Source organism: Schizophyllum commune, assembly GCF_000143185.2.
Source record: "Schizophyllum commune H4-8 unplaced genomic scaffold SCHCOscaffold_5, whole genome shotgun sequence".
NCBI classification, from domain to species: Eukaryota; Fungi; Basidiomycota; class Agaricomycetes; order Agaricales; family Schizophyllaceae; genus Schizophyllum; species Schizophyllum commune.
Genome location: NW_026089542.1, coordinates 778909 through 805899, shown reverse-complemented (window position 1 = coordinate 805899; position 26991 = coordinate 778909). Strand labels below are relative to the sequence as shown.

The following is a 26991-nucleotide window of genomic DNA, read 5'->3' as shown; positions in this document are numbered from 1 at the left end:
GTCTCGTCTCTCCTTCCGGACCCTTACCCCTTCTCTGCATGATATCCCGCGTTTGTATTCTATATTGTGTACTATTGCAACTTTCGGAGGACAGGACGCTGATTCCTGCCGTACTTATTCTTCACCCTAATCGTCTTGTGTGGGCCTATCGCTGCTCTCTTCACTGATGTTGTGCTCTTGACTTGATTCATATTGAGGACATGCCTTGCTCTGCTGCGCTCTTACAAGGTACTTACCCCAGCTCTCCGAGTCACGCTGAACATGCAACAACTTGAAAGCCATGATCCCTGATCTCGACGCTCAGGTACAGCCAGGTGCGTGCCCGCTGGATGGACGGCCTTGCGCCCGCATACAAGATCGCCAGGCCCTGACCCGTCCTCGTCTAGCCGCCCCCTTCCACGATGGTCCACGACATACTACGGCTATAGCCCCACGCCATAGCACCGAGTATATAAGGGCGCAATGAAGCATGCCTGACGCGTTTCCCCGCATCCGCCTTCGACGTCCCAGGAATATCTGCTTTTCCACTAAATTATGTCGCTGTATTCGCTGTCTCTCGCTCTCCTTCTCATGCTCTCTGCCTTGCTTCCTGCGCAGGCCATACCATTTTGGGAACCTGGCGTCCGGCAATCGACGGACTCCTCGCTCGCCGGTCAACTCAGCTATCTCATCGCCAACGTCCCCCGGTACCAGCCACAACTTGCGCACTCCAAGCATCTCACTACGATTCAGCCAGGTGCGGAATCATTCGCCCATCTCGACCCTGACGTAGACTCACTCACTATCCTGCAGGCTATCCCGGCAACATCACCCTCGTGCCGGGAACAGACCAGCCCGGCCTTTTCTACATCTACCGCCACCAATTGTACAACTACGTGAACGAGACCTTCATCTACCCCGTCGCCACCGTGAACGCAAGCACCACCAGCCCCGATGAGCCACTGCAACTCGTCGCGGGCGAGCCATCGAACGCGGTCTCGGGCGGCCGCTGGCGCTGGGCGGGCACGCGACTCATGTACGACCTCGGCGAGCGGACGAATCGAGGGCTGTATTATTCGTGCCCGGACGGTAGCGTGTATATGAACATGCAGGAGTACGTGAAAATCTCTTCGTGATTTGCGTTCTTATCTAACTAACCCATGTCAGGACCAAGCCACCCCAGGATTGTTCAGTCTTCTCCCTTCACTATTCAGTGGATACGCCTCTGATGGTACAGAGCTGAACGGTATTGCTGGTTTTTTCTATCGGTTGAACTACATCATCATTGGGACTTTGAGAGTACGGACGTTTTGCCACCTGCTTCGCTAGCACTTATACAACACTCCATCATGTATCTTCTCTATTTTACACAATATTTATATACGCAGGGTTCCATGCACTTCATAAGCCAGCACCGGCAGCCTTCGCGGCGTTGTTGTTGTCCACCAAATCTTGGAACCGTACAAGCGAGCCACCGAATATGTCCAGCGCGCTAGGCCGACAGCATCAGCAAGAAAGGTCTTCAACTGAGATGGCTGAGATGGTGCTTACCTCCCGTATGTCAGATCTACTTTGCCTTGTGACAACGAGTCGACGAGATCAAGGTCGCTGATGTCTGGTCGTAGAGGCTGCTCAATGGCTTTGCTTGTGGGAGGGACTATGAAGACAGACCTTTCGCGCCACCGGCGTACGTAGTGGGAATCGTCACCCATTCGCCAAGTTCTGCGTTCGGATCAGTCCTATATCGTCTCCAGCGACACGTATATCGTCACTCACTTCGAACGAGCGCCTGATCGATGCCTTGACACAAGCCTTCTACATCGGCGGCATGAACAAGGAATTCGCTGGAGCGAATGAATATGAGGCTTTCAAACGATAGGCCGAGCTCGACGACGTACCTGCAGTATTCAGATAGCATGTCTAGCGACTCTACACGACTAAGTCAGTCATATTGACACTCTAAGGGTTCAATTCATGAGACTTGCCTTTCGTAACCTCCATATCCGTGATATCCTGCCACTTATTCATGGCGACAAACCAGGAGTCGCCTCGTCTTCGGCAACTGTCAGAGACAACTTCAGTATACTCCCTCGCAGACTACCGGTATCGATTGTTTTCTTACCTGACATCCACGACTAACCGTTCCTTCTCCACCAAAGAGGTCAATTTCTGCAACCTCTCAAGCGAGAATTTCGCTCCAGGAAAGAGGAAAGAGGTTACGATGACCTGAGCAAATCCAAAACGTCAAATATGTACCACCAGAATGTAGGGCGAACCTGACTTTGCTGGCGCCTGCCTCTAGCCACTCGCATGCATTTTCGTCTGTAATGCCACCGCCGATTTGGAGGCCACCTGAAGGCGAGCGAATTACGATATGAGCTTGCAAGTCATAGCGAGAAAACACTGAGAATGCATACCTGGCCAGGCTTGTAGTGCTTGTCGTGCCGCATCGTCATTGCCCTTTCCGAGCTTTATTACATGTGCTCCTTCCAAGCCGTGCTCGCGGTACATGCGAGCGAAGTCTGCGGGAGACTGGCTATCTCAGAGTCATTATGTCTTTCACATGCAACAGAGTAGATTTTATCTACCTTGCTACGAAATTGGTCTTCAGAGACTCGGGGTCGCTGTCTGAGAGGGTACCTCCGACGATCTGCTTGACTTGGCCATCATGCAGGTCGATGCACGGTCGGAAGAGACTGTGCCTTCTTGATGTACCAGGCATTGATTCGACAGTTCAAAGTGATATCTAGGAAGTTTGGAGACAGTTTGGCGTTCTGACTGTTGTAAGTTGAACTTGGAGTTGATGATGATGAGATTCAAGAACACTGATCGGAGCTCCCGAAAACGAAGGCTTTGTTCGGCGTCACATTTATCAACCGTGACAGTACTGAGAAATGGCAAGCAAGCGGGCTCTTGAGCGATTCGAACAGAGTCTGAACCGAGAGATCATGGGTACGTCTCCATATTATGTTGTAGCTAGTCGTCAGTGGGCATTTTGCCGTATGTTTATAGGTAAATCGAAGCCGATGGAAGATGTGGAGGCGAACCGGGGCGTCGTGAAGATCGTGCGTGAAAGGGACGTGAAGCGGTACGTATATAGCTTAGGTGTGTTAAATACTCTGTCCGTGCAAGTCAGTCAACTGGTCAGTAGACGAGTAGACGGGTGTAAGTGAAGCGATGGAAGAGGATGAAGCAGCGGAAGGAGGATGAAGCAAGCAGCGGAGTTCCCAAAAATGATCGCAACAACAAGAGGGGGGATACAAGAGCGTCGTCAGGAGATACATACACGCCGATGGGGTTGTATGTGGATGATGATATCGTCGTCGTCTACGTCAAGCTCGGCCACTTCAGTTTGAGGCCCTCAAGCCAGCGCATATATAGCAGCTCCGCGATCGGGGACCGACTCTTCGGCGCGTCCTCCTTGACCTCGATGACAGGCGCCTCACTTGACGTGGGCAAGCCTGCGACGACAGGCTCTTCTTCCTCGGTTACGACAAGGCCTTTGGCGGTCATGACGCTCTTGCGCAGGACACGCTTGTGCGGGAAGAGCTCGCGCGCGGTTTGGACGTGATTTCGGACGGCCGCGTTGCTGGAGAGGGTGAATCAGCACGGGGAGGAAGGTATACTAGACAGAAAAGACGCACTCATTGATACCCGAGAGGATATCGAGGATGACCCTGTACGCCAATTCCGGGTTCGCGTCCTTCAGCTCCGTGAAGCCGCGCGAAAGCATGCTCAACGACTCAATTTCCCTCGCATCCATATCATCCCGGATGGACTATACAACCGCTGTGAGCTTACGCATTGGAAGCCGAGACGTCTACACTCACCCTCTGGATAATCGGCAAGACGACCTCATCGACAATAGCCGATCCCGCCTTTCCTGCCTCGCTCGCCATCCGCTTATGCGTGGTCGGCGGCGACTTGGGCGACGAGCCTGCGCTTGCCTCCTTCCTCAAGCTGCCCACGAACTCCGTCGACAGTCTCAGAGAGCCCGCCGCGTCCACCTTCTTCACCGGGCGGATCGTGTCCACGCCCGAACCCAGGTCCGCTTCCCGTAAAGCATGACCCATGCCGTCCTTCGCACTTCGCTCAGCATATGATGACCTCCGCTGCGACGAGCGCATCGAGCCGGAGTTGTAGGCCGGTGGAGGGGTGGAGTCGTCCGTTGGTGTCGACGGCGCGTGCGTGTCGGCGGACGAGCCATCGTCGCTCGACAGTTGCGGCACATCCCTCTCCGTCGGTGTGCCCTTGATTACCACGGTCGAATGCAGCGCGTCCGCGTTCATGCCTAACGACATCGGGCCGCTGCCCTTCGTCGCAGCCTCCGAGCCTATCGAGATGGTGTCCTCGTCCTCCTCGGGGACCATACCAGGGGGCATCTCGAGGTCCTTGGCCATAGTCCGGTACGTGCCCATCGCACTCGTGCTGCTCCGAATGGTATCGAAGTCCCACTCGCTGCGCATCGAGCCGTTCCAGGCCATACTGTTCCGCACAGTGGGCTGGTACATCTGCTGTCCCTTGGGCGAGCGCGCCCGGTAGTCCGTGTACCGCTCAATAAGCTCCGTCAAGTACGACGTCTTGCGCGCGCTCTTAATGAAACGGTGCTGCAGGAGCTCGTTCGCACTCGGACGCTGGAACGGCATTTCATCAGCATGCGTACGCTAAGAAGCACTAGTGGTCAAAGACTTACCAAACTGGGGTCCTTCGTCAAGCACTGACTGACAAAGTCTTTGAAGGCGACGGAGAAAGGACCCTCGAGTACTGGCGGCTTCGCCTTCGGGATGAGAAACAGTACCCGCATGGGGTGGTACTCGGCTAACGGGGGCTCCCCCTTCGCCATCTCGATAGCCGTGATGCCCAAACTCCACATGTCGGCCTTCGAGTCGTAGCCCGCTTGTCGAATGACCTCGGGCGCCATCCAGAAAGGTGTACCCACGAAAGTGTGGCGCAGGGTTGTTGTGAGCTGTGCTGCGACACCAAAGTCGGCCAGCTTGACCTTGCCAGAGGATGAGAGGAGGACATTGGCGGCCTTGATATCACGGTGGATCGTTCCCTCAGAGTGCAGGTAGTCGAGACCGAGGAGGAGTTCACGACAAATGACAGCGATGTGCGCCTCGGAGAATACACCGCCCTTGAGAAGGTCGAGGCAAGAACCACCGGCGAGGTACTCCATGACGATCCAGAGCTTGTATGCGACGACGAAGGAGCCATAGTAGCGCGTCACATATTCGGACTCGCACTGCGCCAGACTCGCAATCTCTTGTTGGATCTCAGAAATGTCGTCGTCCGAGTCCTCGAGATCTGTCGCCATGTCAGGGTCTGGGCTCGTCGCATAGCGTGGCCACGCACCTATCTGCTTGATAGCCACCACCTGCTTCGTCTCATTGTGGATGGCCTTGTAGACCGTGCCGAAGCTGCCCGTGCCGAGCTTCTCTAGCAGGGTATACTGGCTGGCAGGGTTGCTGCTGGGTATCGGGTACGGCTCGCGCATGCGCTCTGGCGTCGGGGACGCGGGGGACCGCGGCTGCTGCTGTTGAGCGCGGGACTGGGGGACGACAACGTTAGCATCTGAGCGCCGTCTGAGTTTCGATCCCGGCGCCATGGAAGGGGAAGTCAAGCGTATATCAGCGGCGCGTCATCAGCAACCTCACGCTGATAGCCAACCGAAAGGCGAGAAAGCAGCCTAGCACACGTGCGGCTGCTGATGAGCCACCAGACCGCGCTCCATCATCTCATGCCTCGGACGACCACTTGGTACAGCTGCCTTTGAATGGGCTGGGAAAGCACAGACACGGGGCGGGGAACCAGCGAAAACTCACCATGAAGGTACGTCAGAAAGCGTGAACGAGTCGTCGTATGGTCCGTGGTCGTAAGGAGACTGCTGCCGTGCGCCCGCCGCCGGGAAAACGTCGATAGAAGTTCAAAGAACGAGAACCTCAGAGTGACCTGATCTGCCGTGCACTTTGCACGAATGAGAGGATGGGAGCAGGAGGCAAGGAATGCGCCGATAGATATCTCGAGATGAAGTACGCGCGATAATTTAGGTCAAGAACGCGTCTGCCGTGTGGCGTGTCGCCTTGTTTGTCCTCGACGGTCCGTGGCGGTGGCGAGACGGCGAAGAGCGCGCAAAAAAGACGCGCGACACGCGGGTCAGCATGACGCCAATCGACTGCCGACTTCGGCGGCGCCTCGCGAGCTGTCTCAACAGTTTTGGTCAGATTGCATCTGCATCCCCTATTGCGCAACGCCTGACGACGCTCAGGCCGGCGATACAACATATTCCTACCCTACCGGTGATACATTCCAGCTGCATACTGCAATGCAGAGCAGACAAGACGCACGATGAGGACGATCGCAGGGTGGGTGCGGCGGGCGGCGAACGTATAGCATATCATAGCATACAAAGTCATAGTGGTCGGTCGCTAACGCGGCATACAGCTTCCCATCCTCCCAGTGGGCTCCCCTCAATGCAGAAACGCTCAGCGCAGATAGTGCATCTACTCGGCCTTGAGCGCGTACTTCCGCCGGGGGAAGTTCTGCTCGCGCTTCGTCTGCTTCAGCGTCTTCAATGACAACTCGTGCTGAGGAAAGGCAGAACGTTAGCTGAGACTGCAATTCGAAAGAAATGCTGGCTGACGCACCTTCGTCATGCGCCGGCGGATGGCGCGTGTCCGCTTTGGCCGGAGGTCGAGGGGGAGGTACTTCTTGCCCTTGTAGAACTCGCGCGTGTTCTGACGCGCCTTGTGGTTCATGACCGTCATCACCCGCGCGATCGACTTGCGGACAGTGTTGCTGCAAGCCCATATTAGCATCCAAAGTTCATTCATGGAATAACACTGCAGACGCACATCTTGGTGAGCTTCGACGCGGAGCCACCAGCGATCTTCTGCACGCGGAGCGTCAGGAGCTCGTTCTTCAACTCCAGCAGCTGCTTCGACAGATCATTTTTGGACCTGGGCTGGCGATTAGCATACAAGTACGATGCAGATGCAACTGGATACGCACTTGGACTGAAGCTCGTACGCCTTGACGCGACCAGACATTTTGAAGGCGGACGAGGGGGATCTGAGGTACAGCAGTCAGACCAAAGGTTCCAAGGTGTATTTTGGGCGAGCAATGCGCAGGATCGAGGGGATTGGGGTAGGCATATAAGCCCGATCATGGCTTCCTCATCGTTCAAGACAGGGAAAGCGCATGGACTTCAGTCTTGCGAGAGTTGAGGAAGAATGGGGAGTGTGATGTGCAGGTCCCTGACAACGCCGACGACGAGCAGCAATTCGGTACCCACCTTGATGGACGACTGACCTGGCGACGACGAGGGCGAGCACAAATCTCGATACCGTGCACGTGATGAGACAAACTGTACAGCGTTCGGCAAACTCCGGTTTAGATGCTAGGCTGGACCCACAACTTGCCTGACCTCCCTTTCCGCGCCGTTGGAGAAATCACTGCTAGAAATTCGGCTTCAATTGTGCAGCTTATAGTACTCTCGAAATAGCGGACATCGCAGAAGCCAATTCAGTGATATTCAGACTGGCAGTCAGCTATCCACCTTCCCTCTCTAAATGTTCACGCCGGGGTGCGTGGACGAAATACAAGCTGGGTCATTGGTCAGGAGATGTTCTTGTAGAGCACAAGATATGATCACCTTGCAAGCCATACTCGCTGGAAAGATGACCTACGACGCGACCAGTCAGTCTGGTATGGCGCTCTACCTCGATGCACGCTCGGACGACGTACAAATGCATCACATATCGCCATCGACCTCTCCGTCGTCTCGGGAGGAATCTCAATGTCATAGTTCCGGACGATTGCAGCCAAACCCATCCGCATCATAATTTGCGCGAGATGCTGGCCAGCGCAGACGCGGGTGCCGAAGCCAAAGGGGAAGAGCTGCGCGTTCATCGCGGTGGAGTCGCCCTCTAACCAGCGCTCTGGGTCGAACTTTCTGGCTCGTGAAAGACAGCGAGATCACGACCGAGGCTCCATGCCTGCGAAGACATTATTGTCAGCAAGTCGACGAGGGCACATGTGGCGACGACTGACCTGCGCGGCCACAATTGTGTGCGCCGGTATCGTGTACCCAGCAATGCTGAATGGCTCCTTCTCGGACGGCGTCTCCCGCTCTAGCAGACTGGGAGCAGCGCCGTAGATGCGGAGACCTGGAGTTGCGTCGATTAAGGGCAGTTCAATTGCAGTACCGGTGTCGCTCCTCTCACCTTCCTTCAAGAATGCATTCAGGTAGGGCAACGTTTGCAGGGTGGCAATATCTGGCACATCCATCGAGTCGTGCATGACACCGTCAAGCTCCGCGCGAAGCTTCTTGACGATGTCTGGTTGCCGACCGAGCTCCCAGCAGAAGTACGACAAGGTAATTGCCGTAGTGTCTGTGCCCGCAATCCTGAAATTATCACTTTGGATATCTCTCATCAAGGCTGAGGGAAGAGACGTACGTGTGCCCAAGGACTTCAGCGACAATGTCCTTGTCTTGCAAAGCCGGTAATCCCGTGGCAGGATCGCGGTATCGCAGCAGACGGAGGACCATGGGGATCTTCTCATCGTCTACATCCTTCCCCGAATCTACGACCTGACGGAGATCCTTCAGGTGCTTGCGAGTGAACTGTATATTGCCGTGAGTACACCCGGAAGACTGAGACCAGTCTGGGGCGGTTTTGGTCGCACCTCAAGATTTGCGTTACCCGAACTGCATATTTTCTGCCACCCGCGATGAGGGATGCGACAGGCCAGTTTCCATAACCAATCAGGGACGGCGCCGCGCTGCACGGGTTGTATGAATGCAACCCAGTAGCGATAAAGACACGGACGTACCAAAGTGATTGCTAGCGGAAAATGCCCTATAGCCTCGCATATCGGAACCTCTACTCCTGCACTCCAGCTCTTAAGTGCATTGAGACGGCAACCATACATGGTCGCCATGATGATCTCGATAGTGAAGTGGCGGAATAGTACCAAGCAGTCGATTGGGCGTTTGCCGCCGAAGGAAGCAGTAGCCTCGATAAGTTGATGCGCGGCATCCTGCATGTCGGGTTGGAATTTGGCCAGATGTCCCACAGTATAGTGAGACCCCCATGTCTTGCGTCGTGCACCGTGAGCAGCTGCGTCGAGGAAGGTCATTCTGCGCGGGTCAACACAAGTACCCTCGTTTCGCGAAGGCTCACAGCTCACGCTTGATCCGCATCGTCTCTGTAAACTTCCATCAGCCAATCGCTAGCCTCAACCTCGTCTGAACACATACGTGCTCCTCATCTTGAGGTAGGACGGTGCCTTATCGAACTTATATACAGAATAAACGTTCTTCACGCCGGCCATGTCCTTGAAAGCAACACGGTTCGGCCCAATACGCACGATGGGACCGTACTTCTTGAAGAGCGTGTCCACGACCATGCATTGTTGCAGTCGCGCGACGTGGGTGGTGAGCGAGAAGTCGGAGACAGCTGCGAACCATGGCCCAGGAATGTTGCTGAGGGGTGAGAAGAAGAGGCGATAGGTCGCCACAGAGGCTAGATAGCCCGCTAATAGGGTCACGACCGATGCAACAATATATGATGACGCAGTCAAGGTCTGTGGAAGGCCGGTCAGCTCCATGAGAAGTAGAGTTAGATCGCACGTAGAGATGTGGTCAGGCGTGCCATGGCTTACTCTTATAGCGAGTGTCGAGACGCAACGTGTTCTCTCAGATGCTTGCGGCGTGGGAGGTACGCTCAAGTGGGTCATCAATAGGACTGATCGGGTTCGCGCCCCATGAAGAAAGCGTTCTGAATAGTGCGCGCGAGGGTTGCGAAAGCTGAGTAGTCATCCGGCCAAGTTGTATCTCGGGGAAAACGATAGGATTATGTTGACTGGTCTTGGCCGGCTTGGGAAGGGCTGTTATCGAGAGACGAACATACGACTCGGCCTCCGCTGGGAGATGAAACATGTATTGTTTAGCGTCTTTATGACCCACAGTGATCTCATGTATGTGTACGAGGATGGAATATAAGCTGTAAGGGATCGTCAGGGAACGATTCCATCAATTAAGACGCCGACATACCTTGCATTCCATGGCCGCCGGGAATATGACCTGTAACGTAGCCATTCAACCTCCCGTCCCGTCTTCTCAGCCGACAAAGAGCTCACGAAAGCATCCCGAATCGCCATCGACTTCTCCGTCGTCTCTGCGGGCACCTCGATGCGGAAGTTCCTCGCAATCACCGCCACACCGATGCGCAACATGATCTGCGCCAGGTTCTGCCCGCCACAGACGCGCGTGCCGAAGCCAAAAGGGTTGAGGTTGGCGATCATGGCGCCGATGTCTTTGGCGAGCCAGCGCTCGGGGTTGAACCTCTCGGGAGAAGGGAAGACGGCAGGATCGCGGTGGAGGCTCCAGGACTGTAAGGGCATCTTCAGCTGGTTGCCGGTGAATCTGAAGACGGTCGAGCCCACCTGAGTGGCTACGCGCGTGCCGGCGGGGATTGTGTGGCCTGCGATGCTGAACGGCTCAGCTGCGGGAGGCACGACGCGTTCTAGTAGGCTTGGTCCTGCTCCGTAGATGCGGAGGCCTGCAGGATCACCGTTAAAAAAAGAATGGTGCATCTCGCGGTTCTGCAGTCTACCTTCCTTCACGAAGGCGTTAAGATATGGCAGAGACTGCAGCACCGACATGTCCGGCACACTCGTCGGGTCGTTCATGGCATCGTCGAGCTCGGCGGTCAGCCTTGCCGCGATATCCGGTCGACGCCCAAGCTCCCAGCACAAGTAAGAGAGCGTCGTCGCTGTCGTGTCAGTACCTGCGATCCTGTGTAATGCATGTCATTGAGCCGCTCCTCGCGCCTCTCGCTCGATGGACGCACGTGTGACCGACGGCCTCAGCGATGATCTCCTTCTCTTGCAACGTCGACAAGCCCGTGACCGGGTCGCGATACTGCAATAGGCGCAGGATGAGAGGTAATTGTCCTCCGTCATCCTTAGTCGCATCGGCCAGGTGGCGCAACTTATTGAGGTTCTCCTGTGCGAACTGGTACGCTGGGTTCAGATCTCCTAGTCCACCATGACATGTTCTGCACGTACTTCGACCACGGTCATGTCCGCTCTTATGACCTTCTGCCACTTCTGTTGCGGAATCCTGCACGCCAGATACCATACCCAGGATGGTACAGCTCCGCGCTTTAAAAATAGATGAGTCAAAGGTATTGTTTAGATGAACGGCTCGCTCACCAAAGTGACCTGCAGAGGGAAGTCGCCTATCGCCTCGCAGATGGCAACTTCCTTCCCCTCGCTCCAGTCCTTGAGCACGTCGAGATGACAGCCGAAAAGAACAGACATGATGACTTCAATGGTAAAGTGCCGGAACAAGATGAGGCAATCGACAGAGCGTCTGCCACCTACAGAGTCGACGGCCTGGGCGACGAAAATCAGCAATGCGCACAGGATCTTTGTGGTATCCTCACCAAAATCAAACCTCGCGCGGCATTGCCCATGATGGGTTGGAATTTGAGTAAGCTGGTCATTGTATAGTGCGACGCCCAAGCTCTTCGGCGAGCGCTATGAGGTCCGTGCTCCAAAATCGTCATTCTATCGCATTCAGTTAGACACGGAAAATCAGACGCTTGATAAGGGCGCTCACGCCTGGTCTGCATCATCCCTACCCAAAATCAGGTTTAGCTACGCGCATTGTTATAGGATCGCCACTTACGCAGTCTTCAGCTTGAGGTATGACGGGCCCTTGTCGAATTTGAGCACCGAGTAGACTGCTTTGACGCCGGCCATATCCTTGAATGCTATACGGTTCGGGCCAATACGAACGATGGGACCATACGCCTCGAAGAGCTTGTGTACCGTCATGCATTGTTGCAGTCGTGCGATGTGCGAAGTTAGCCAGAGGTCCGTTACGGCCGCGTACCAAGGCCCGGGAATATTACTGAGAGGGGAAAGATACAAGCGGTAGATGGCGAGGAAGGCCAGGTAGGCAACTACCACGAGCGCGCCAACCAGGTAGGCCGTGTTCGGAATATCAACGAGAATCTGTGGGAGCATGGCTGAGTGACGAGGACGATGGTATGAACCGCCTACGAACTTATATATGAGGGGACAATGGCTTCCATCGGGCCTACTATCTGGAGGAAGTTGCCCTGGCCGACGTCCATTGCTGAATGAATGGCTTCTGGGATCAGCAAGCATCTTCATGAAGCGACAACACACCTGCTGATGGTATAAACGCCGAGGGAGAACAGAGAGTATTAGATAGAGACCTCGTGTCGAGCTAGACCTACTAGGCGTGAGTAAGGAGGCACTACGGATTAGGCCAACGGGCCTCTGCAATTGACCGGCGAAGGCGATCCTCCACGATTGATCATCGAGATCGACCGTAGTCTCTGCAGGTCAAAGATAGCACAGCATGCTGCGAATGCTAGCGGCAGATACGAGGTCGGTAAGGCCGGCCTTGGACGTATTCTTCAGAAGGCATGAGAGGGCAGCAGGTGATCGAGGGACCGATTGGTGCACCTCAGTACCGCAAAGTGCCTCGGGCTGTCAGTATTGCTACGCATGCAGCTGTCCAGTTCCCTACCGTGGGTGGCGGAAGGATGCTGGGCGTGTAGCGCATCTCAGGAAGGAGTACGGCTTTCTGCACCATCTAGGGCGAAGTAGCCTCGGCGATAGGCACCCAAAAGCGCAGACATTTGACAATGCAACCCGATGCATCATGACACTTGAGAGGGAAGAGCGTGCTGTATTTAATAGACAAAACGAATCGAGCCATACAAGCCTGATGGCGGTGAAAACCAGGAAGGGCGCGCCACCGGTCCACGTGAAACACGTGCCATGATCACGGTCCCGTCACAGTTCAACTTCGTTGACTTGGTGCAACAAACTGGCTCAGCGCATGCACGGTACAGCAGACCTCCAGCTATGCCATGTTACAGCGAGCTCTTGTCCCTTCGACGTGCTCTATATATGTATGCTTCTTCGGACACTCCCGCTTAATTGGTACTTCAAGGACACGAACTTGGAAGGCCGAAATCAATATGGGAGTCAACCAAAGGAAGCGATACATGTGTAGGAGCCATAGACATATAGGCTGCCTATTCCAGGATTGAATGCATGTACGATACCGCGACATATAGCTGTAACCAATCCATTTGCGCCCGCCCTCCGCTCGCCTAGAGACAAGCGGATCGAACGAAGCTCAAAGGGAGAGGGTATGAGAGGTTTCCCCCGACAACACAAGCCTGTACTGCAGCGGCAAGGTCATCGCGTCCCCAGGTTGCAAGCAGAGCCCAGGGAACAGGGGCGACAAAAATTGGATAACCATAACACGAAGCGGTGCTTCGGTAAAAGTGGTTAAACTTTTAAGAACAGATACTACACTTGATCTAAGCCAAAAGGCCAGAGTGGTGAGGAGTCGGGGTGCAGGGGGAGTGCTTATGAGGAGGAACATACGCGCACGGACCATGGCTTGGGCACGCGAGGCGCAGGTTGTGCACGCATAGCGGGGGTTTCCGGTAACACCAGGGTTCGTCTCCACGCTTTTCCAGCAAAGCTTTCAAGCGTCCTGATCGTTCTGAGGTCCTGCGTTGGTTCTTGCATTCATGCGTACGCGTAGATACATTGGTAAATTGAGCGTGTCCATATATCCCCTCAGTACTCCATGCTCTGCTCGATTATCTTCGTCAAATGAATCCGCCCATCCTCGCCAACAAAATCGCCGATACCAGGCGCAAGGTCCAGCACACGCCGCTGCGGGATCGCGCCCTCGACCAGCGCCTCCACATCTGCATTCGTGTACCTATGCACGCGTCAGCAAGATCACCGGAGCCGCAACAAGCAGCACCTACCCAATCGCCTTCAACCCCCGCGGCACCCCCAGCCCGTCCAAGAACCGCGCAATCGCCTCATACAGATGCAGCCCCACGTCCTCATCCGGGATGCGCGCGATCGAGGGATCGTTCTCCGGTACCTTGTGGAAGACAGAGAGCACCTGTCGATGCCGCTGCGGGTTTGACGGCGCGGTGAACTGGAAGACTGAAAAGTAAACGATCAGCACGGACAACGGACGCATCCACCCGCATTACGCACCAGCAGGCCCAGTAAGCGCGACGCTAACGCCGTGTGGCACGATGGGCCAGTCGACTTGGTACCCTGGGTGCTTGTACTTGGGGCCCTTCTTATTCAGGCCGGAGATCTGCGTGCGGTTAGCACCTTTGCCGGTGGTGCGTGCTGGTATCGTCTCAACGCACCGGATAGCTCATCCCATGGCACAAGTGCACGCCAGCGTTCCCGAAGCCGATACCGGCAAACGAAGAGGCGAGCCTAGCGCGCGTTAGTTCTCCTTCTTTGCGATGAGCAGAACTTGGATACTGACAGCATCGCCCGCCTTGCCTCCTCATCGTCCCTGTTCTTCGCGACTCTCGGCAGGTTGTTCACGCATGTCTGGAGCGCCCAGAAGGAGAAGATATCCGCAACAGGGTTGCTGCCCTGGTATGCAGGTCGGTTGATGGGGTTTGACGGACGCGGCGTGCGCTCGTAGTACCTGGCAGGTGTCAGAATCACTGTGCGGCACAGGAGATAGAAGCAGGTACGCACGGAATGGCAGTATAACTCTCCAAACTGTGGAAAAGCACGTCCAGTCCTGAGCTGATGTGCACCTGCGTAGGGCACGACTCGGTATTTTGCGTGTCCTGATCCTAGTGAGCAACTTCCTCATCCGTGAAATATATGCGCACTCACCACTATCCCGAGCAAAGGCTTCAAAGCCCGGCTTGCGATTCCGGTCTTAAACGCGCGGCTGGTGATGTCAACAATGGCCGCGCCAGTCGTTTCTGAGCCGGTTCCAGCAGTCGTAGGGATCGCGATGAGTGGTCGCAGCTTCTCCGACACCGGTGTACCCTTCCCTACAGGTGCGTTGATGAAGTCGAAAAGGTCCGCGTCTTTGTAGACGCTGAAACTGAAGCATGAGAGGAGTAGTCAGCGTCTAAAATCGCGGACTTGCTGCGAGAAGCCCTACAGATTCGCTGCCTGAGGTTACACAATTAGTACGAAGGAAAGGACACGACGACTGGGAACTCCCTACCTTTGCCGTGTCGATGACACTTCCGCCTCCCACACTGTGAGTAGCGTGAGCTATGCCCGACCTGAGACCGAGCAATGCATACGCACGCGAGGAAGTGACTGAAGTCATGCTTGCGAGACCACTCAATGGCCTTGCGCCAGCTGTCCTCCGTCGGTTCGGCTACGACACTGTCGTACACCTCAAACGGCAAGTCGGTCTGCGACTCGAGCGATTGCAAGGTCTGCAGCGAGGTGAGAAAGGTCGCATGGGATGGGGAAGTCTAGAATACCGCTTGCATGGGGCGAAGCTTCGCTAGGGGTGCGTCAGATGACGGACGAGCACGTAAGGCGGGGTAAGGACGTACCGATGTTGGGATCCGTGAAGACGCCGACCTGTAAGCGGTTCAGCTACCCTTCAGCAGACACGGTCTCAGCACGCGCCTTGGTCGCCTTCAGGTTCTTCAGGTCCATACCGACCTCCGCCGTCACTCCGTCTCCAAATCGCAAGTTCGACGCCGCGACCTGCACGAAGAGACCTAGATAAATCATCCGAGCGCGTAGTTACACGCTACTACGCACCTCGAAAGCGTACTCTTTCTCCACGTTCTGCACAGGAGTCGCCAGCTTCCTCAGTTGGCCAACCGCCGCGACCTGTTGAGGGAGGTGTACGTGGGGCTTCCCACCATGACAGGGGCAAGACGCGCTATGCTGCGACGCGTTGATGAGACGGAAGATCGTCGAGCGGGAGGCCATGGCTGACGGTGAGAGGGTGAAGGAAGAAGGAAGCGGCCAGGACGCGGAATCCGAATGGGAGGCGGAAGACGTATAGGCGGCGGTATGTTGGGGCAGCCAGCTTGCCGGCTCGGCATTGGATTGCCGACTTCCCGGAGTGCGGGGATCCCCAGACGCCACATATTCACCCGATCTGGTAGCCGGACGGTTGAAGTTCGAGTTCGAGCGATGGTCAAAGGCAGTGGAAGATACCTACTTGACATTGCTATAGAGTATGCTATCTACTCCTTCAAATCTCACAAGTTAGTATCTCGGTGAACAATCCAGTGAATGCTCATTGGCATGGTAAGAGATCCGTAGTAAAGAAACTATAGTCCGAACGTCCCAATGGCAAGGCTATCGTACGGCGGTATTAGGGCACAACAGGGGAGATGCACGTCCGTGCGGAATCAGTGGGCCATCGTAGATCAGAGACATCTGAGTACACAACCAAAACGAAAACACGGGTCGAGGCCTGTGGCCGAAGAGAGCATGAGGAGCGTGACGCGGGAGCAAGAGGCGAAAGGCGGGACGAGTCAAGATGGGATGGAAGTCAAGAAGGTGGGAGGCATAGGCCGTACTGCACGCCTACGCGGCATAGGACATAGGCCTGTCCTGCTGAGAGGCTTGCGCCCTCAAGTGGGGGACCGCGACGCTGCGCGGCCGGTCGCCCGGCTGAAGGGAACCTCCCCCAGGCATAAACCTACGACGCGGAGGCGGCAGGAGTTCACCATCGTCCTGCGCACCCTGCGGCTGTTGCATCTGCCTCTGCAAGAAGCTCGGCGTGCGCGGGGTCATGGGCGCCTGCAGACCCGAGGGCGGGCGCATCGAGATCGGCGACGAGGGCGGCGCCTCGTGCGTCTCGCCCCCGATATCCTCCTCCTGCTGATGCTCCTCGTGCTGGATGAAGCCCGGGCTAGGTGGCGTGATCGGCGGCGGTGGCGGCGCGCGCGTCGGCGCAGTGCGCTGCCGTTCCTCAGCGAGCGCCGGCGTCGCCTCCGTCGGGCTCTCCGGCTCCTCCGGGATGTCGCCGATGCGGCCCTTGTCCATGCTCATGCTCGCGCTGCGCACGCTCTTGGGCCGCCCGCCCTCGAATTCCATGTAGCGCGGGGATGGGGCGACGAAGGTGTCCTCGGTGATGGCCATGCTGACTGGCTCGTACGAGTGTGGCTGTTCGTGCGCGGGGACGCCAGCGATGTAGCTGTGACGCGGGTTCATGGGCATAGGGCTCATACGACGTCCGGTACGACCCATGACGGATCTCCTGCGTTTTTGGCGGCAGAGATAGACCATGCCAGAGACGCCAAGAGCGAGAAGAACGACCGCGTTGAGCGCCATGATGGCAAGCATGGCGGGGAGGTAGGTGGTGAGTTTGTCGAGCGTGCTGGCGACATCGCCAGACACGGTGACTGACATGGACGCCTGCTCAACGCTTTGAGCTGAGTAAGAGATGCCGCTGCGAGGGCTGGTATTGCGCTGAGAGGCAAATTCTTTCGAGGCCTCGTTCGGGTCAACGATTGAAAGCATCTTGACGTAGGGATCGCTCATCTTGCCGTCCTTGTCGAAGTCACCGAAGTCGTAGACCGAGTAAACGGAGCGAAGGAAGTTGTCGCCGATGAGCCAGTCGCTAGAAAGCAGTCAGCAAGTGCTGCATCAACAAGGAGGATACATACAAGTTTCCTTCGGCGACAGCGAGCGAGCCGGGTACGAAGGAACCGACACATTGGTTCTGGTCAGTCAAGCCAGTAGGAGTCACATCGAGCGGGTGCAGAGGGAAGACCTGGCCGCTGTAGGAACTTCAATGGGAGTTCAGTATACTCGCTACTGTGCACGCACCCAATCTGAAGAGCCATGTCGATTTCAGCATCACACGGCACGACCCACTGACCCAAGCTTGAGTCGAAGCGCGCGCCATCCACGCCCTTGTAGATAGCGTCAACGATGTCGTCCGGTGCATACCTGTTCTTGTTAGGTATATATAGACTTCGGTGAGCGGTAGAAACTCACGTATAAGACGTGCCGCTGTCAAGAAGGGCAACCGCCTGGTTGACCTGCACGCCCGGAACCGAAGTCGTTGGCGAAATCGTATCGTCACCGACGAACAGATAGTCAACGAGCACGGTCCAGCGCGTGGGTGCCGTCTCAGGGAACGTAGGGATCGCCGTCTGCTTCTGCACGTCCTTATACTCGTCGACGTATTCGCCAATGGTGAATGTGCCCTCGATGTCGTCCGAGTCGTCGGTGCTGCGCTGCATCAGGAAGGAGATGAAGTTGGGTTCGTTGGGGTTGTCCTCGAAGAGGTTGTAAAGGAGGCTGCGGCCCTTGTCAGAGCCGGTGGAGTTGAGCGCGTAGTCGATGGTAGAGAGGGAGGTGAAGCCGAGGCCGAGGATGCCGTCGGCTTGGTAGGAGAGTGCGGGGCTCTGCGCGGTGGAGACGTCGAGGAATGCTTGTTTGGAGACGGATATACTGCATGAACGGTGAGCGAGGACAGGGGAGGTTTGATGTGGCACGTACTTTGCGAATTCCACGTCTGCAAAGGCGATAGAGCCGTTGCACCAGCCGATACCGTACTACAGATAGTGAGGAGGCGTGGGTGTATCAAGTGAAGTATGCTCACGGTAACATTGACGGACAAAGCCTAGAGGGGGGTCAGTGAGGTAGCAAGAGAACTTGTGACTGTACGCACAGAGATGTCCGAGTTGGGGAGGGGATAGGTGTCGCCCTTGATCCACAAGTCCGAGGAGCCAGTGTCGAGTTGGACGACATAGTCTGCGCAGCATATCAACATCATCTTCTTTTCCTATACTTCTTCTCTACTGACCATTCCCCCCGACATTGATCTGCGAGAGGTCAGAAACGCCTACACAGATTCAGCACGACTACTCACGTCGGACATGTAAATCAAGTCGTGAACAGTGCTATCGCTCGTTCAGCCAGGCCCCCAAACATCCCCACCCTCACGCACTCGAGGTCAAGCAGGCCACTGTCATCGCCGTCGCCTGCAGCTGCCGCGAGGACCTTAAAGTTGGAGTTGCCATTGCGCCGGTCGAGCCGATCCGTTCGCTTCGTTTGCTTGAGCGGAACCTTGACTGCGGAAACCAGGAGGGAAGAGGCGGCGACAGCCAAAAGATAGAAACGAGTGACCATGACCAGAAAGAAGGAAAGTGGGGAGGGGAAACGAACGGAGGGACGGTGAGCGCTCGTCTCAACCTGGGATCAGGCAACGTCCGAGAATTCGCTTCCAGAGGACGACTCGGCAATTGCCGGCGCCGTCGTTGCCGCCTTCCAGCGTTGCTTGCGGACGCCCACCTCGATGAGCAGGCGGAGGAGCAATCTACGGTGCTTGGTGTAGGTAGGGGAAGAGCCGTGATTGAGATGCAGCTTCTCAGCGTCCTTACAGGACGTAAACGGAGTCTTCATGCCGGCAACACCATGAAGGGTAGAGGCTATGCACGTTCTCCGAACGGACATGAAAGACTTGGCCGTTTGGGGAACTGAGCAGGCTCATGCTCGGTGATTAGCTTGACGCGCTTGCATGACCTCGCGAGCTGCCGTCAGGCCGAGAGAAGAACATCAGTCAAGTCGTTCGCCACGCCCGGAAGTGCGACAGGCTAAGAAAGTCCTGCTGACGCTAGCTCTTGGCTACAATCAACAATCCTACCGCAATGTCTCCCGTGCGCGACAGTGTATAATGAAGGCGCGACCGAATATCACGCTAGCTGTTGCCTACACGCTCATCGCGTTTTGCGGTGAGCGAGCTCGGCACTGCTAGCAATCGGGCCGATGAGCCGTAGAATTCGAACTTCGCTGTCACGCCTCGCTAACGGCGCCTATCTTGCCTCTTACCCCCAGTCTGCGTCTCCTACCACAACAGAGACCCCACCGTACCTTCGGAAGCCCAGAGTCGAGCGTCTACCTTCATCGCTGCAATGGCCGAAACGGATCATGAAGGTGAGGTCCTTGAGGCTTGCCAACGCTCCACGTACGTCAACCACCTTGGTCAAGTCACTGACACGCATACAGAAACAATCCTGGACTATATTGAGTGCCCGGAACCATGGCAGTATGTGCCACCCTCGTCGACGGGTGAGGGGAGGCAGCTCTTGAAGCTGGACAAGCGATGCTTTGTGACGGGCTTCCCCGTTGCTGATCTTTGCGTGGTATACCTCATCCCTCCTCCCCGGCGCAGGAATGCAAGAGAAGTGGAGCAGTATCAGGCATTCGTGGGTGTTATTCGCAATGCTCATGCTATGCTATACTGATGAACCATGCCAATCAGGAAACACTCGCCACTCGTCAGAAATTCGCCGGCAATCAGCAAACCTTCAAGCTCAAAAGCCCCACGAATGCGATTTTTTGTGAGCTTCCATCCTGTCACACGGCTCCATGATTGCTGATACGACGTGCTTAGTGAATGCGACATTGGCCCGAACGCTCGAAGAGTTCAACGTATACTGCATCACAGTGCCCCTTGCCGACTTGATTGCGCTGAAGGGACAGCTCGAACGCGACAACGCAGAATGGGCCCAGCGCGCGGAACAAGATTCCTCGGCAGAGCGGATCCTAGGCGTAAGCACCCATGCAGTATTCACTCTTTCTCTCATTCATCCGCGTCTACCTATTCCAGAGCTCCAACGCCCGCCTGCACTCCTACGATATCAAGACTCTAGCCATTCTCAATTTCTCGCCTCAATTTCTGCCCCAAGGCTCGACTTTGGTCATCTTGGGCAACGAAAGCCGCTACCTCGAGCCTGGAGGCAAAAACACCCCAGGCACGCACTACGCGTATAATCCCTCGGGCCTGCTTTGCGAGATCCCCTATCCTCCTACCTTGCGGAACGACGCGGAGAAGCTGTCTCTGTTTGCGCTGATTGTACGCGCAGAGAGCAAGCTGAGCACCCTAATTCCTACGGCTGGCCACAGCTTCTTCGACATATCGATTGTAGTGACTGACCTGATCGCTGAACACCAACGCGTTTGCGCAGAGCTGGTTCGGGAGATCTTCTATACTCCTCCCGGTCTTGCGTGAGCCATTTATACATCAGACCGCGTAGAGTTGTACCTCAAGTAATGACCGTTGTGTTAATGTTGTTCAAGGTGATCAATTGTATAGTATCTGGCTTTCAAGAGACCTCCATTGCCCCTTCTTTTTCTAACATGAGGCTAGCGTTAGTTACTCTTGCGAGATGGGATCGACTGAGGCATCCGCAGGCTACCCTAGCCGTGTCGCATAATTTTGCCCGAGTGTAATGGTTTGCATGCATTCGAGTGTCTTATCATCCCGCGAACCACCCTGGAGCTCATCCAAGCCGTCAATCATCGCAACCACACCCTCGAAATTACCACCGGTAAGGGCGTCGTGAAGACTGCCTACTCCGAGTACCACTCATTTATGGGTGCTTTGGAGTTGTGGGTCCACTGCACTTTAGACGGCCCGATATTCCGGGCGCTAATTTGCAGCACTGCTGGCTGGAGTGCATATCGTCCCGCCGTCATGCTGAGGTCTGCTGAAGCCTCCCTCCTGAGTCGTCTGCTCGCGCCATCCACAAGATGCTACGCTACAGCGTCGCGCACGTCTCCTGCTCTACAAGGGGAGCTCCAGAAGCGCGGCTTGACGCCAGCACAGTTCGACAAGCTCCCTCGCAGCGTGCGACGTTCTATGCAGTTCGGCCAACCACCCAAGGTCGACAGATCAGGCGCGTCGTCCTCTGGCGCTGAGGGAAAGAAGGCAAAGGAGCCGGCTGTGTACCGCTCGAAGCACTGGGACCCCACGAAGGACGAGGGAAAGGGAGAGAAGAAGATGCTCGATCCTTACGTGCTCTCAAAGCGGTTACAGAAGATGTGCAGCGAGGGGAAGCTAGAGGAGGCTATCGAGACTCTGCAGACGATGCCGCGGGACGCGTCGAGCACGCCGGTGTGGAACATGATCATCTGGGAGTGCATGAAGGCGAAGAAGTACAAGACGGCGTACCAGCTTTATGTCGAGGTACGCAGCATACCCTTCACTTCTGTTATTGAGACTCACTCTGTGCAGATGAAGCGCAGAGGCTATAGCCCTTCTGTACGCACCTTCAAGACCATGTTCACTGGCCTCTCACGTATCGAACACTGGCCCACACATTCCAAGCAGCTCGACAACGCCCGCTCCCTCTACGACGCATTCATGAAATTCATCCGCTCCGTACAAAAGCACGATCCCACGAGCGAGCAGCTCAGCGTCGACCCGCTAGCCATGTATATACGCATCCTGGCCGAGTCGGGCAACCACCGCGAGATGTGGGACGTGTACAATGGCCTCGACTCCGAAGGCCCACTGGCAGCCAACGTACTCATTTACACCGCCATGTTCGACGCATTAGCAGCTGCCGGACCCAGCGAGGGTGGCGAGGCCAAGTACCTCTGGCAGCAGGCGCTGAAGGCCGGCATCCCCATCGACTCCCATCTTGTCAGCGCTGCCATTGCCGCGCTTGCCAAGGGCCGGACACCGGACAAGGCGCTCGCCCTCAAGCTCCTCGCAGAGTACTACGGCCTGACCGCGCCGTACGAGAAGCCTGCGGAGAAGATCCAACTGGCGCTCCCACCTTCCGCTCTCTTCTCTGCGCTCTCCCTCGCCAACGCCATGCAGAAGCCGCAGATGACGATACACTTCTTCGACGAGGCGCGCATGCGTCCGCGCGCGTTAGGTGGGGAGGACATAATCGACCGCGGGCACGTCGAGGAGGCGCTCAAGGCGCATGCGGCTCTCGCCTCGCCTGGCGCACCGCCCGCCGCTCTACGCCTCCTCGAGTGGACGCTCAGAAAGGAAGCCGCGGGTGGTGCGGACGGTCTGAAGCTCCGCCCCGCGCAGCGCACCTACAACCTCGCCCTCATCGCGTGCTGGAACGCCGCCGACTGGCCCGCCGCGCTGCAGACCTTCCAGCTCATGACCGGGTACATGGCGGACGATCTCGCTGACGGGCGGTCAGGACAGATGCCGCGCGAGCAGCGGCCGCGGGGGCGCAACCTCGAGCCTACCGCTGAAGTACTGTCAACGATGGTGCGCACCGCGCAGGCGACCGGTGACCCAGCGACCATGCGACATGCGATACGTTTAGTTGAGGCGTGCGGTGGGGAGGGGTACCTCTCGACACATCGACGGTCGGCAGAGGAGACGAAGCGCTTGCAGAAGGGGCGCGTCTTCTTCGTCGGCAAGCTCGCGGGCGCGCTCGTCGAGGTGCTCGATACCTTGTTTGCCAAGGCGCCTCCACGGCCGCACGAGAAGGAGAGGTGGACGAAGCTGCGCAAGCAGGCAAAGACGGTCGCGCAGAAACTTCAGTACGACGAGAAGTTTTTGCCGACTGCGTAGGGAGGCGGACGATGCCCTCGACACGACCTACACCTGAACGATGGCTGTTCGACTAGAGGTACGGTATCTACTTTAGGATCTATGAAAGTAATATACACCACTCATTGCTACTCAGTATTCGTGAGACCGAAGCAAGTCGCAGACACGTCTTTCGCTGCCGGTACCTTTTCGACCGACCAGGTGTCGGCCGGCTTGTCCCCTTTCTTCTCGTTTTTGCGAGCGTGCCCTTGGCCTAGCATCCGTCATCACCAGCGGTACCGGCAAAGCTCGCCCACATGACCTTCATCCTACCGCAAAATGCTCGGGTAACCTTGCCTGAGCCCATCGTGGGCATACCTGGCTTCTTCTCGGGACTCGACTCTCGTTCCGACTCTTCTCCGACATACATATACGCGATGGTCGACGACGACGGCAACCTGCTACGGCCTCCAGATCACCCGCTCGAGCTTCCAGTATACGCCCTTGAGTCCCCAAGATGCTCATCGCATTGCTCACAGCGCTAGCCTTATCCATAGTCTCACAAGCGATGCCATTCTGGGAACCAGCATATGGCTCCAGCCAGTCTGTGATGTATTCGCTCGCGGACTCGTTGAGCTATGCGCGTGCAAGATTTCCTCGGTCTCAGGGCGAGAAGGGGTGGTCTGACTATCTGGGGACGGCGCAACCAGGTGTGTGGCACATTCACTGTACGTCCCGACGTATCTGAATTCATCGTGGACCTCGCAGGCGCACCTGGGAACCTCACCCTCGTCGCCGAGCCACCACTCTTCTACATCTACCGGCATCAGCTATATCAATACACAAACGACTCCAGCATCCTACCCATCCAAGCCGCGAATGTTACCGGCATGCCGAACGAGCCGCTGCAGCTCGTTGCAGCGGACTCGGACGCGCGCGCGTTAACGGGAGGAACCTGGCGCTGGGCGGGCACGCGACTCATCTACGACCACTACGGGCGAACGAATCGCGGGACGTACTACGCGTGCGCGACGGAGGGTGGGGGCAGTGGCGTGTTCATGAATATGCAGCCGTGAGTCGGTTCAGATGAGGGGTGAAGCGGAACGATTAAGAAAGACTGACGTGGCTCTTTGCAGAGGCAATCCACCGAAGGGATGCGCGGTATTTCAGGTCATTCACGAGGTGCAGAAAGCGGAGGAGGATAGTGTATAGTTGCAAAGCTGTTTTACGCCGTAAAATGTACCATAGTTCGCCGGGAGTGCGTTTGAGCGTCCGAAAACAAAGCCTTCCAAAATTAGCGACGCGTCTGATGGCCACGTTACACGTACCCATACTCCCTTGACCGACACCACCATGTTCTGGCAGTCGCTGCCGGCCGTCTTCCTGGCCCTTGCGCTGCCATGTCTCTCCGCCCCCTCCTTTGTTAACACTGCCGTCGTGCGCATCGTCGACCTTGGCGGCTCCGTCACCCAAGTGACGACCACCTACGCCGCGAAGGCCCTCGAGGCCGCCGACACCTACACCATCGCGCTCACCCCTGAAGATCGCGGGCACACGAGCTGGATCGAGGCGAAGCTGAAGGGTGAGAGTGCCGCCCTGGAGCTGAAGGAGCATCCCGTGGATCCCGAGAGGTATGTGTGCTGCGAATGAGGGCGGGGTGCTGCGGAGGCTGAATGCGGTCTGCCAGCGATGTCCATCTGGTCGACGTGGTGCTGCCGGAGCGCGTGGAGGCTGGCGCGGCGCTGACGCTTGTGCTGGACACCGTGCAGACGCATGCGACGTGGCCGTGGCCCGACCACGCGAAGCAGACGGACGATCAGGCGCTCAAGTACAAGACCGGCCTGTTCGTGGTGAGCCCGTACGAGACCCATGTCCAGCGGACGAAGCTGAGGTGCGTGGTAGTGGGGGATGTTACTTGACTCCGCTCACCCGCGCGCAGGCTCGCCTCGCCGGACGTCCTGTCGTACACGACCCCAGAGAACTTGGACGCGTTCACGAAGGATGTCCCGGTGACCAAGTCCGGCGCGACGATCACGTATGGGCCCTACGAGACGATCCCCCCCTCGGCCACGAAGGACTTCGCGGAGAGCACGCAGCAGAGCGTCGTCGTGCACTACAAGTACGACTACCCCGTCTACGAGGTGACCGAGTACACCCGCGCCGCCGAGATCAGCCACTGGGGCGCGAACCTCAACATCCAGGACGAGGTCACGCTCTACAACGCCGGTCCGAAGTATGCCTGCCACCTCCCTTACGCGCATGCTTGGACTAATAGGTACCCCATAGACTGAAGGGCCAATTCTCCCGCCTCGACTACCAGGGCCAGGCCTACTTCAAGCGCTCGAACCCGCTCATCATCCCCGGTCTTGCCCTCCACCTCCCCGCGGGCGTCCGCGACGTCTACTACTACGACCAAATCGGCAACGTCTCCACCTCCGCCCTGCGCACGCCGCCCAAGTCCGCCTCCGCTAAGCGCGCCGCCAACCAGTTCTCCCTCCTCGAGATGCGCCCGCGCTACCCGATCCTCGGCGGGTGGAAGTACTCGTTCACGCTCGGGTGGGACGCGCCGCTGGGCGACTCGGCAAGCTATGATGCAAAGACGGGGACGTATATTGCGGAGGTGCCGATTATGCTGGGGTTGCCGGCGGCGGTGGTGGATGAGTTGACGGTGAAGATCGTGCTGCCTGAGGGTGCGACGGATGTGGACTACGTCCTGCCGTTCCCTGCGATCTCGCAGTCCAGCGACACGCACATCACCTACCTCGACACCACTGGAAGGCCCGAACTGATCTTCAAGTACAAGGATCTCACGGAGAAGCACGCGCAGGCGATCTATGTATGTGATGTTGCGTGCTCCACTCCTATCGCTCGACTGATTGTTTTGTACAGGTCTCGTACAAGGTCTCCACTGCAGCCCATCTGAAAAAGCCCATCACGGTGGCGACCGCGTTGTTGGGATTGTTCACCTTCGCTGTCTACGCTCGCCGGATAGATTTGTCTATACACAAGCAGCGCAAACAGTAATTTGTGTAGAGCTTACACAGCGTCTCAATGCAAATGAGAGTGTAAAACCCTGTCAACGATCTCCTTCAGCATCCGCTGCTTCACTTCGATCTGCATTGGTATCGAGGCTAATAGAGCGCGTCTGCCTAGGATTTTACACGAAAGTTACAGAAAAAGCAATGTATTTTCACGAAAATCCTGTAAGAAGCACAATGATATCCACAATGATCTCATATTCGGAGAATATCTTAGCGGCGAGGTCAGCGCTGAACGTGCTTTATAGCGTCTCGCATCCCTTATGCGCCCCCGAAGCGTGGTGGGATGGGTCCACTCAGAGGCTGCTCACCTCCCTGGGTGATCTGGAGGACAAGAGCGCATTTCTCGTTGCGGGGCGCGAGCGAAAGAGATCCACCGTGGGTCTTGATGTCATTTCGAGGTGGAAATTCTTCGGGGCCTTCGAAAGATTTCACGCGTTCTCATAGAATTTATGAACAATCCTACTCAGCGTTGAATTTGAAATAGCGCCTAAAAATCCTAGGCAGACGCGCTCTAATCCAGATGCACTTAGTACCATGCCTGGCCTTGAATTTGAAGTCTCGGCCTGCTCTCGCCACTACTCGGGCGAAATGATGATGGCCAGGTTCCTTCCACACCAAGGGCTCCCAACTGGAAAACCTGGGTGACTCACACCGAACTTCCACCTCGTCCGAAACCAATCCAGAACAACATTTTCAGCCACAACGAAGTTTCTATTTCAAAACACACCACGTATATAGAAGAATACAAAAAGAAAGGACCAATCCATTTGCGCACACCGTCCACTTCGTCGAAAGACGAGGGATGCAGTGGAGCTCAAAGGGAGAGGTGAAGGATTCCCCCGACGACAC

At 56.5% G+C, this 26991-nt stretch overlaps 12 protein-coding genes across 12 annotated transcripts; 5 read left to right on the top strand and 7 right to left on the bottom strand.

Annotated features, from left to right (window-relative positions):
- Nucleotides 1–570: 570 nt before the first annotated feature.
- On the top strand, nucleotides 571–1222 carry SCHCODRAFT_02499420 (uncharacterized protein; the record flags this gene model as incomplete). The annotated part of the gene is made up of 3 exons (XM_003037794.2): nucleotides 571–736; nucleotides 793–1093; nucleotides 1147–1222. 3 exons carry the CDS (start codon nucleotides 571–573, stop codon nucleotides 1220–1222), a joined length of 543 nt encoding a protein of 180 aa, XP_003037840.1.
- A 64-nt stretch (nucleotides 1223–1286) lies between these two features.
- On the bottom strand, nucleotides 1287–2701 carry SCHCODRAFT_01140505 (Phosphoribosylformimino-5-aminoimidazole carboxamide ribotide isomerase; the record flags this gene model as incomplete). The annotated part of the gene is made up of 10 exons (XM_003036436.2): nucleotides 1287–1471; nucleotides 1531–1594; nucleotides 1651–1701; nucleotides 1756–1823; nucleotides 1878–1908; nucleotides 1965–2041; nucleotides 2102–2205; nucleotides 2261–2331; nucleotides 2397–2515; nucleotides 2568–2701. The coding sequence occupies 10 exons, from the start codon at nucleotides 2699–2701 to the stop codon at nucleotides 1381–1383; spliced, it is 810 nt and encodes a 269-aa protein (XP_003036482.1). The 3' UTR covers nucleotides 1287–1380.
- Nucleotides 2702–2814: 113 nt separating this feature from the next.
- On the bottom strand, nucleotides 2815–6093 carry SCHCODRAFT_02621466 (Pkinase-domain-containing protein). Its single transcript, XM_003036435.2, has 6 exons — nucleotides 5802–6093; nucleotides 5332–5527; nucleotides 4673–5283; nucleotides 3810–4613; nucleotides 3624–3757; nucleotides 2815–3568 (listed from the first exon to the last, which is right to left on the bottom strand). The coding sequence occupies exons 1-6, from the start codon at nucleotides 5802–5804 to the stop codon at nucleotides 3307–3309; spliced, it is 2010 nt and encodes a 669-aa protein (XP_003036481.2). The 5' UTR covers nucleotides 5805–6093; the 3' UTR covers nucleotides 2815–3306.
- A 94-nt stretch (nucleotides 6094–6187) lies between these two features.
- SCHCODRAFT_02621464 (60S ribosomal protein L35) lies at nucleotides 6188–7268 on the bottom strand. The gene is made up of 4 exons (XM_003036434.2): nucleotides 6988–7268; nucleotides 6831–6935; nucleotides 6624–6774; nucleotides 6188–6563 (listed from the first exon to the last, which is right to left on the bottom strand). The coding sequence occupies exons 1-4, from the start codon at nucleotides 7023–7025 to the stop codon at nucleotides 6480–6482; spliced, it is 378 nt and encodes a 125-aa protein (XP_003036480.1). The 5' UTR covers nucleotides 7026–7268; the 3' UTR covers nucleotides 6188–6479.
- Nucleotides 7269–7626: 358 nt separating this feature from the next.
- On the bottom strand, nucleotides 7627–9624 carry SCHCODRAFT_02729644 (cytochrome P450). The gene is made up of 9 exons (XM_050347119.1): nucleotides 9239–9624; nucleotides 9169–9186; nucleotides 8812–9118; nucleotides 8665–8760; nucleotides 8436–8602; nucleotides 8202–8383; nucleotides 8029–8144; nucleotides 7723–7973; nucleotides 7627–7660 (listed from the first exon to the last, which is right to left on the bottom strand). The coding sequence occupies exons 1-8, from the start codon at nucleotides 9586–9588 to the stop codon at nucleotides 7905–7907; spliced, it is 1305 nt and encodes a 434-aa protein (XP_050200410.1). The 5' UTR covers nucleotides 9589–9624; the 3' UTR covers nucleotides 7627–7660; nucleotides 7723–7904.
- Nucleotides 9625–10012: 388 nt separating this feature from the next.
- SCHCODRAFT_02666440 (cytochrome P450) lies at nucleotides 10013–12015 on the bottom strand (the record flags this gene model as incomplete). The annotated part of the gene is made up of 10 exons (XM_003036433.1): nucleotides 10013–10063; nucleotides 10120–10371; nucleotides 10426–10541; nucleotides 10596–10777; nucleotides 10833–10996; nucleotides 11050–11145; nucleotides 11197–11379; nucleotides 11430–11553; nucleotides 11606–11623; nucleotides 11675–12015. 10 exons carry the CDS (start codon nucleotides 12013–12015, stop codon nucleotides 10013–10015), a joined length of 1527 nt encoding a protein of 508 aa, XP_003036479.1.
- Nucleotides 12016–13617: 1602 nt separating this feature from the next.
- Nucleotides 13618–15784, bottom strand: SCHCODRAFT_02621449 (Dehydroquinate synthase-like protein; the record flags this gene model as incomplete). Its single annotated transcript, XM_003036432.2, has 11 exons — nucleotides 15607–15784; nucleotides 15454–15549; nucleotides 15136–15308; nucleotides 15036–15083; nucleotides 14707–14923; nucleotides 14563–14657; nucleotides 14342–14509; nucleotides 14217–14289; nucleotides 14056–14161; nucleotides 13815–14001; nucleotides 13618–13765 (listed from the first exon to the last, which is right to left on the bottom strand). The coding sequence occupies exons 1-11, from the start codon at nucleotides 15778–15780 to the stop codon at nucleotides 13618–13620; spliced, it is 1485 nt and encodes a 494-aa protein (XP_003036478.1). The 5' UTR covers nucleotides 15781–15784.
- Nucleotides 15785–16386: 602 nt separating this feature from the next.
- On the bottom strand, nucleotides 16387–19413 carry SCHCODRAFT_02538183 (acid protease; the record flags this gene model as incomplete). The annotated part of the gene is made up of 12 exons (XM_003036431.2): nucleotides 19212–19413; nucleotides 18764–19162; nucleotides 18686–18716; nucleotides 18620–18638; nucleotides 18485–18567; nucleotides 18416–18436; nucleotides 18313–18368; nucleotides 17806–18264; nucleotides 17635–17757; nucleotides 17472–17585; nucleotides 16870–17425; nucleotides 16387–16473 (listed from the first exon to the last, which is right to left on the bottom strand). The coding sequence occupies exons 2-12, from the start codon at nucleotides 18943–18945 to the stop codon at nucleotides 16387–16389; spliced, it is 1731 nt and encodes a 576-aa protein (XP_003036477.1). The 5' UTR covers nucleotides 18946–19162; nucleotides 19212–19413.
- Nucleotides 19414–19549: 136 nt separating this feature from the next.
- SCHCODRAFT_02621441 (uncharacterized protein) lies at nucleotides 19550–21081 on the top strand. Its single transcript, XM_050345060.1, has 5 exons — nucleotides 19550–19749; nucleotides 19822–20021; nucleotides 20078–20156; nucleotides 20210–20367; nucleotides 20426–21081. Exons 1-5 carry the CDS (start codon nucleotides 19728–19730, stop codon nucleotides 20825–20827), a joined length of 861 nt encoding a protein of 286 aa, XP_050200409.1. The 5' UTR covers nucleotides 19550–19727; the 3' UTR covers nucleotides 20828–21081.
- Nucleotides 21082–21292: 211 nt separating this feature from the next.
- SCHCODRAFT_02499722 (uncharacterized protein) lies at nucleotides 21293–23143 on the top strand (the record flags this gene model as incomplete). Its single annotated transcript, XM_003037793.1, has 2 exons — nucleotides 21293–21784; nucleotides 21833–23143. The coding sequence occupies 2 exons, from the start codon at nucleotides 21293–21295 to the stop codon at nucleotides 23141–23143; spliced, it is 1803 nt and encodes a 600-aa protein (XP_003037839.1).
- A 526-nt stretch (nucleotides 23144–23669) lies between these two features.
- On the top strand, nucleotides 23670–24313 carry SCHCODRAFT_02666435 (uncharacterized protein; the record flags this gene model as incomplete). The annotated part of the gene is made up of 3 exons (XM_003037792.2): nucleotides 23670–23811; nucleotides 23870–24173; nucleotides 24238–24313. The coding sequence occupies 3 exons, from the start codon at nucleotides 23670–23672 to the stop codon at nucleotides 24311–24313; spliced, it is 522 nt and encodes a 173-aa protein (XP_003037838.1).
- A 120-nt stretch (nucleotides 24314–24433) lies between these two features.
- On the top strand, nucleotides 24434–26252 carry SCHCODRAFT_02621436 (Ribophorin I). The gene is made up of 5 exons (XM_003037791.2): nucleotides 24434–24732; nucleotides 24789–24992; nucleotides 25041–25334; nucleotides 25388–25937; nucleotides 25991–26252. The coding sequence occupies exons 1-5, from the start codon at nucleotides 24455–24457 to the stop codon at nucleotides 26123–26125; spliced, it is 1461 nt and encodes a 486-aa protein (XP_003037837.2). The 5' UTR covers nucleotides 24434–24454; the 3' UTR covers nucleotides 26126–26252.
- Nucleotides 26253–26991: the final 739 nt, after the last annotated feature.

Coding starts and splice junctions, on each gene's coding strand:
- SCHCODRAFT_02729644 (XM_050347119.1), bottom strand. CDS start 9,588: ATGGAGCTGACCGGCCTTCCACAGACCTTGACTGCGTCATCATATATT. Junction 8,761..8,811: donor TTCCGCTAGCAATCACTTTG/GTACGTCCGTGT, acceptor CAACCCGTGCAG/CGCGGCGCCGTCCCTGATTG. Junction 8,384..8,435: donor GCTGAAGTCCTTGGGCACAC/GTACGTCTCTTC, acceptor TGATAATTTCAG/GATTGCGGGCACAGACACTA.
- SCHCODRAFT_02621464 (XM_003036434.2), bottom strand. CDS start 7,025: ATGTCTGGTCGCGTCAAGGCGTACGAGCTTCAGTCCAA. Junction 6,936..6,987: donor GCGTACGAGCTTCAGTCCAA/GTGCGTATCCAG, acceptor TCGCCAGCCCAG/GTCCAAAAATGATCTGTCGA. Junction 6,564..6,623: donor TCCGCCGGCGCATGACGAAG/GTGCGTCAGCCA, acceptor GCCTTTCCTCAG/CACGAGTTGTCATTGAAGAC.
- SCHCODRAFT_02621441 (XM_050345060.1), top strand. CDS start 19,728: ATGGCCGAAACGGATCATGAAG. Junction 19,750..19,821: donor GGCCGAAACGGATCATGAAG/GTGAGGTCCTTG, acceptor ACACGCATACAG/AAACAATCCTGGACTATATT. Junction 20,157..20,209: donor CCCCACGAATGCGATTTTTT/GTGAGCTTCCAT, acceptor CGACGTGCTTAG/TGAATGCGACATTGGCCCGA.
- SCHCODRAFT_02621436 (XM_003037791.2), top strand. CDS start 24,455: ATGTTCTGGCAGTCGCTGCCGGCCGTCTTCCTGGCCCTTGCGCTGCCA. Junction 24,733..24,788: donor CATCCCGTGGATCCCGAGAG/GTATGTGTGCTG, acceptor GCGGTCTGCCAG/CGATGTCCATCTGGTCGACG. Junction 24,993..25,040: donor GTCCAGCGGACGAAGCTGAG/GTGCGTGGTAGT, acceptor ACCCGCGCGCAG/GCTCGCCTCGCCGGACGTCC.
- SCHCODRAFT_02621466 (XM_003036435.2), bottom strand. Junction 5,284..5,331: donor GGTGGCTATCAAGCAGATAG/GTGCGTGGCCAC, acceptor ACATGGCGACAG/ATCTCGAGGACTCGGACGAC. Junction 3,758..3,809: donor TCTTGCCGATTATCCAGAGG/GTGAGTGTAGAC, acceptor GCGGTTGTATAG/TCCATCCGGGATGATATGGA.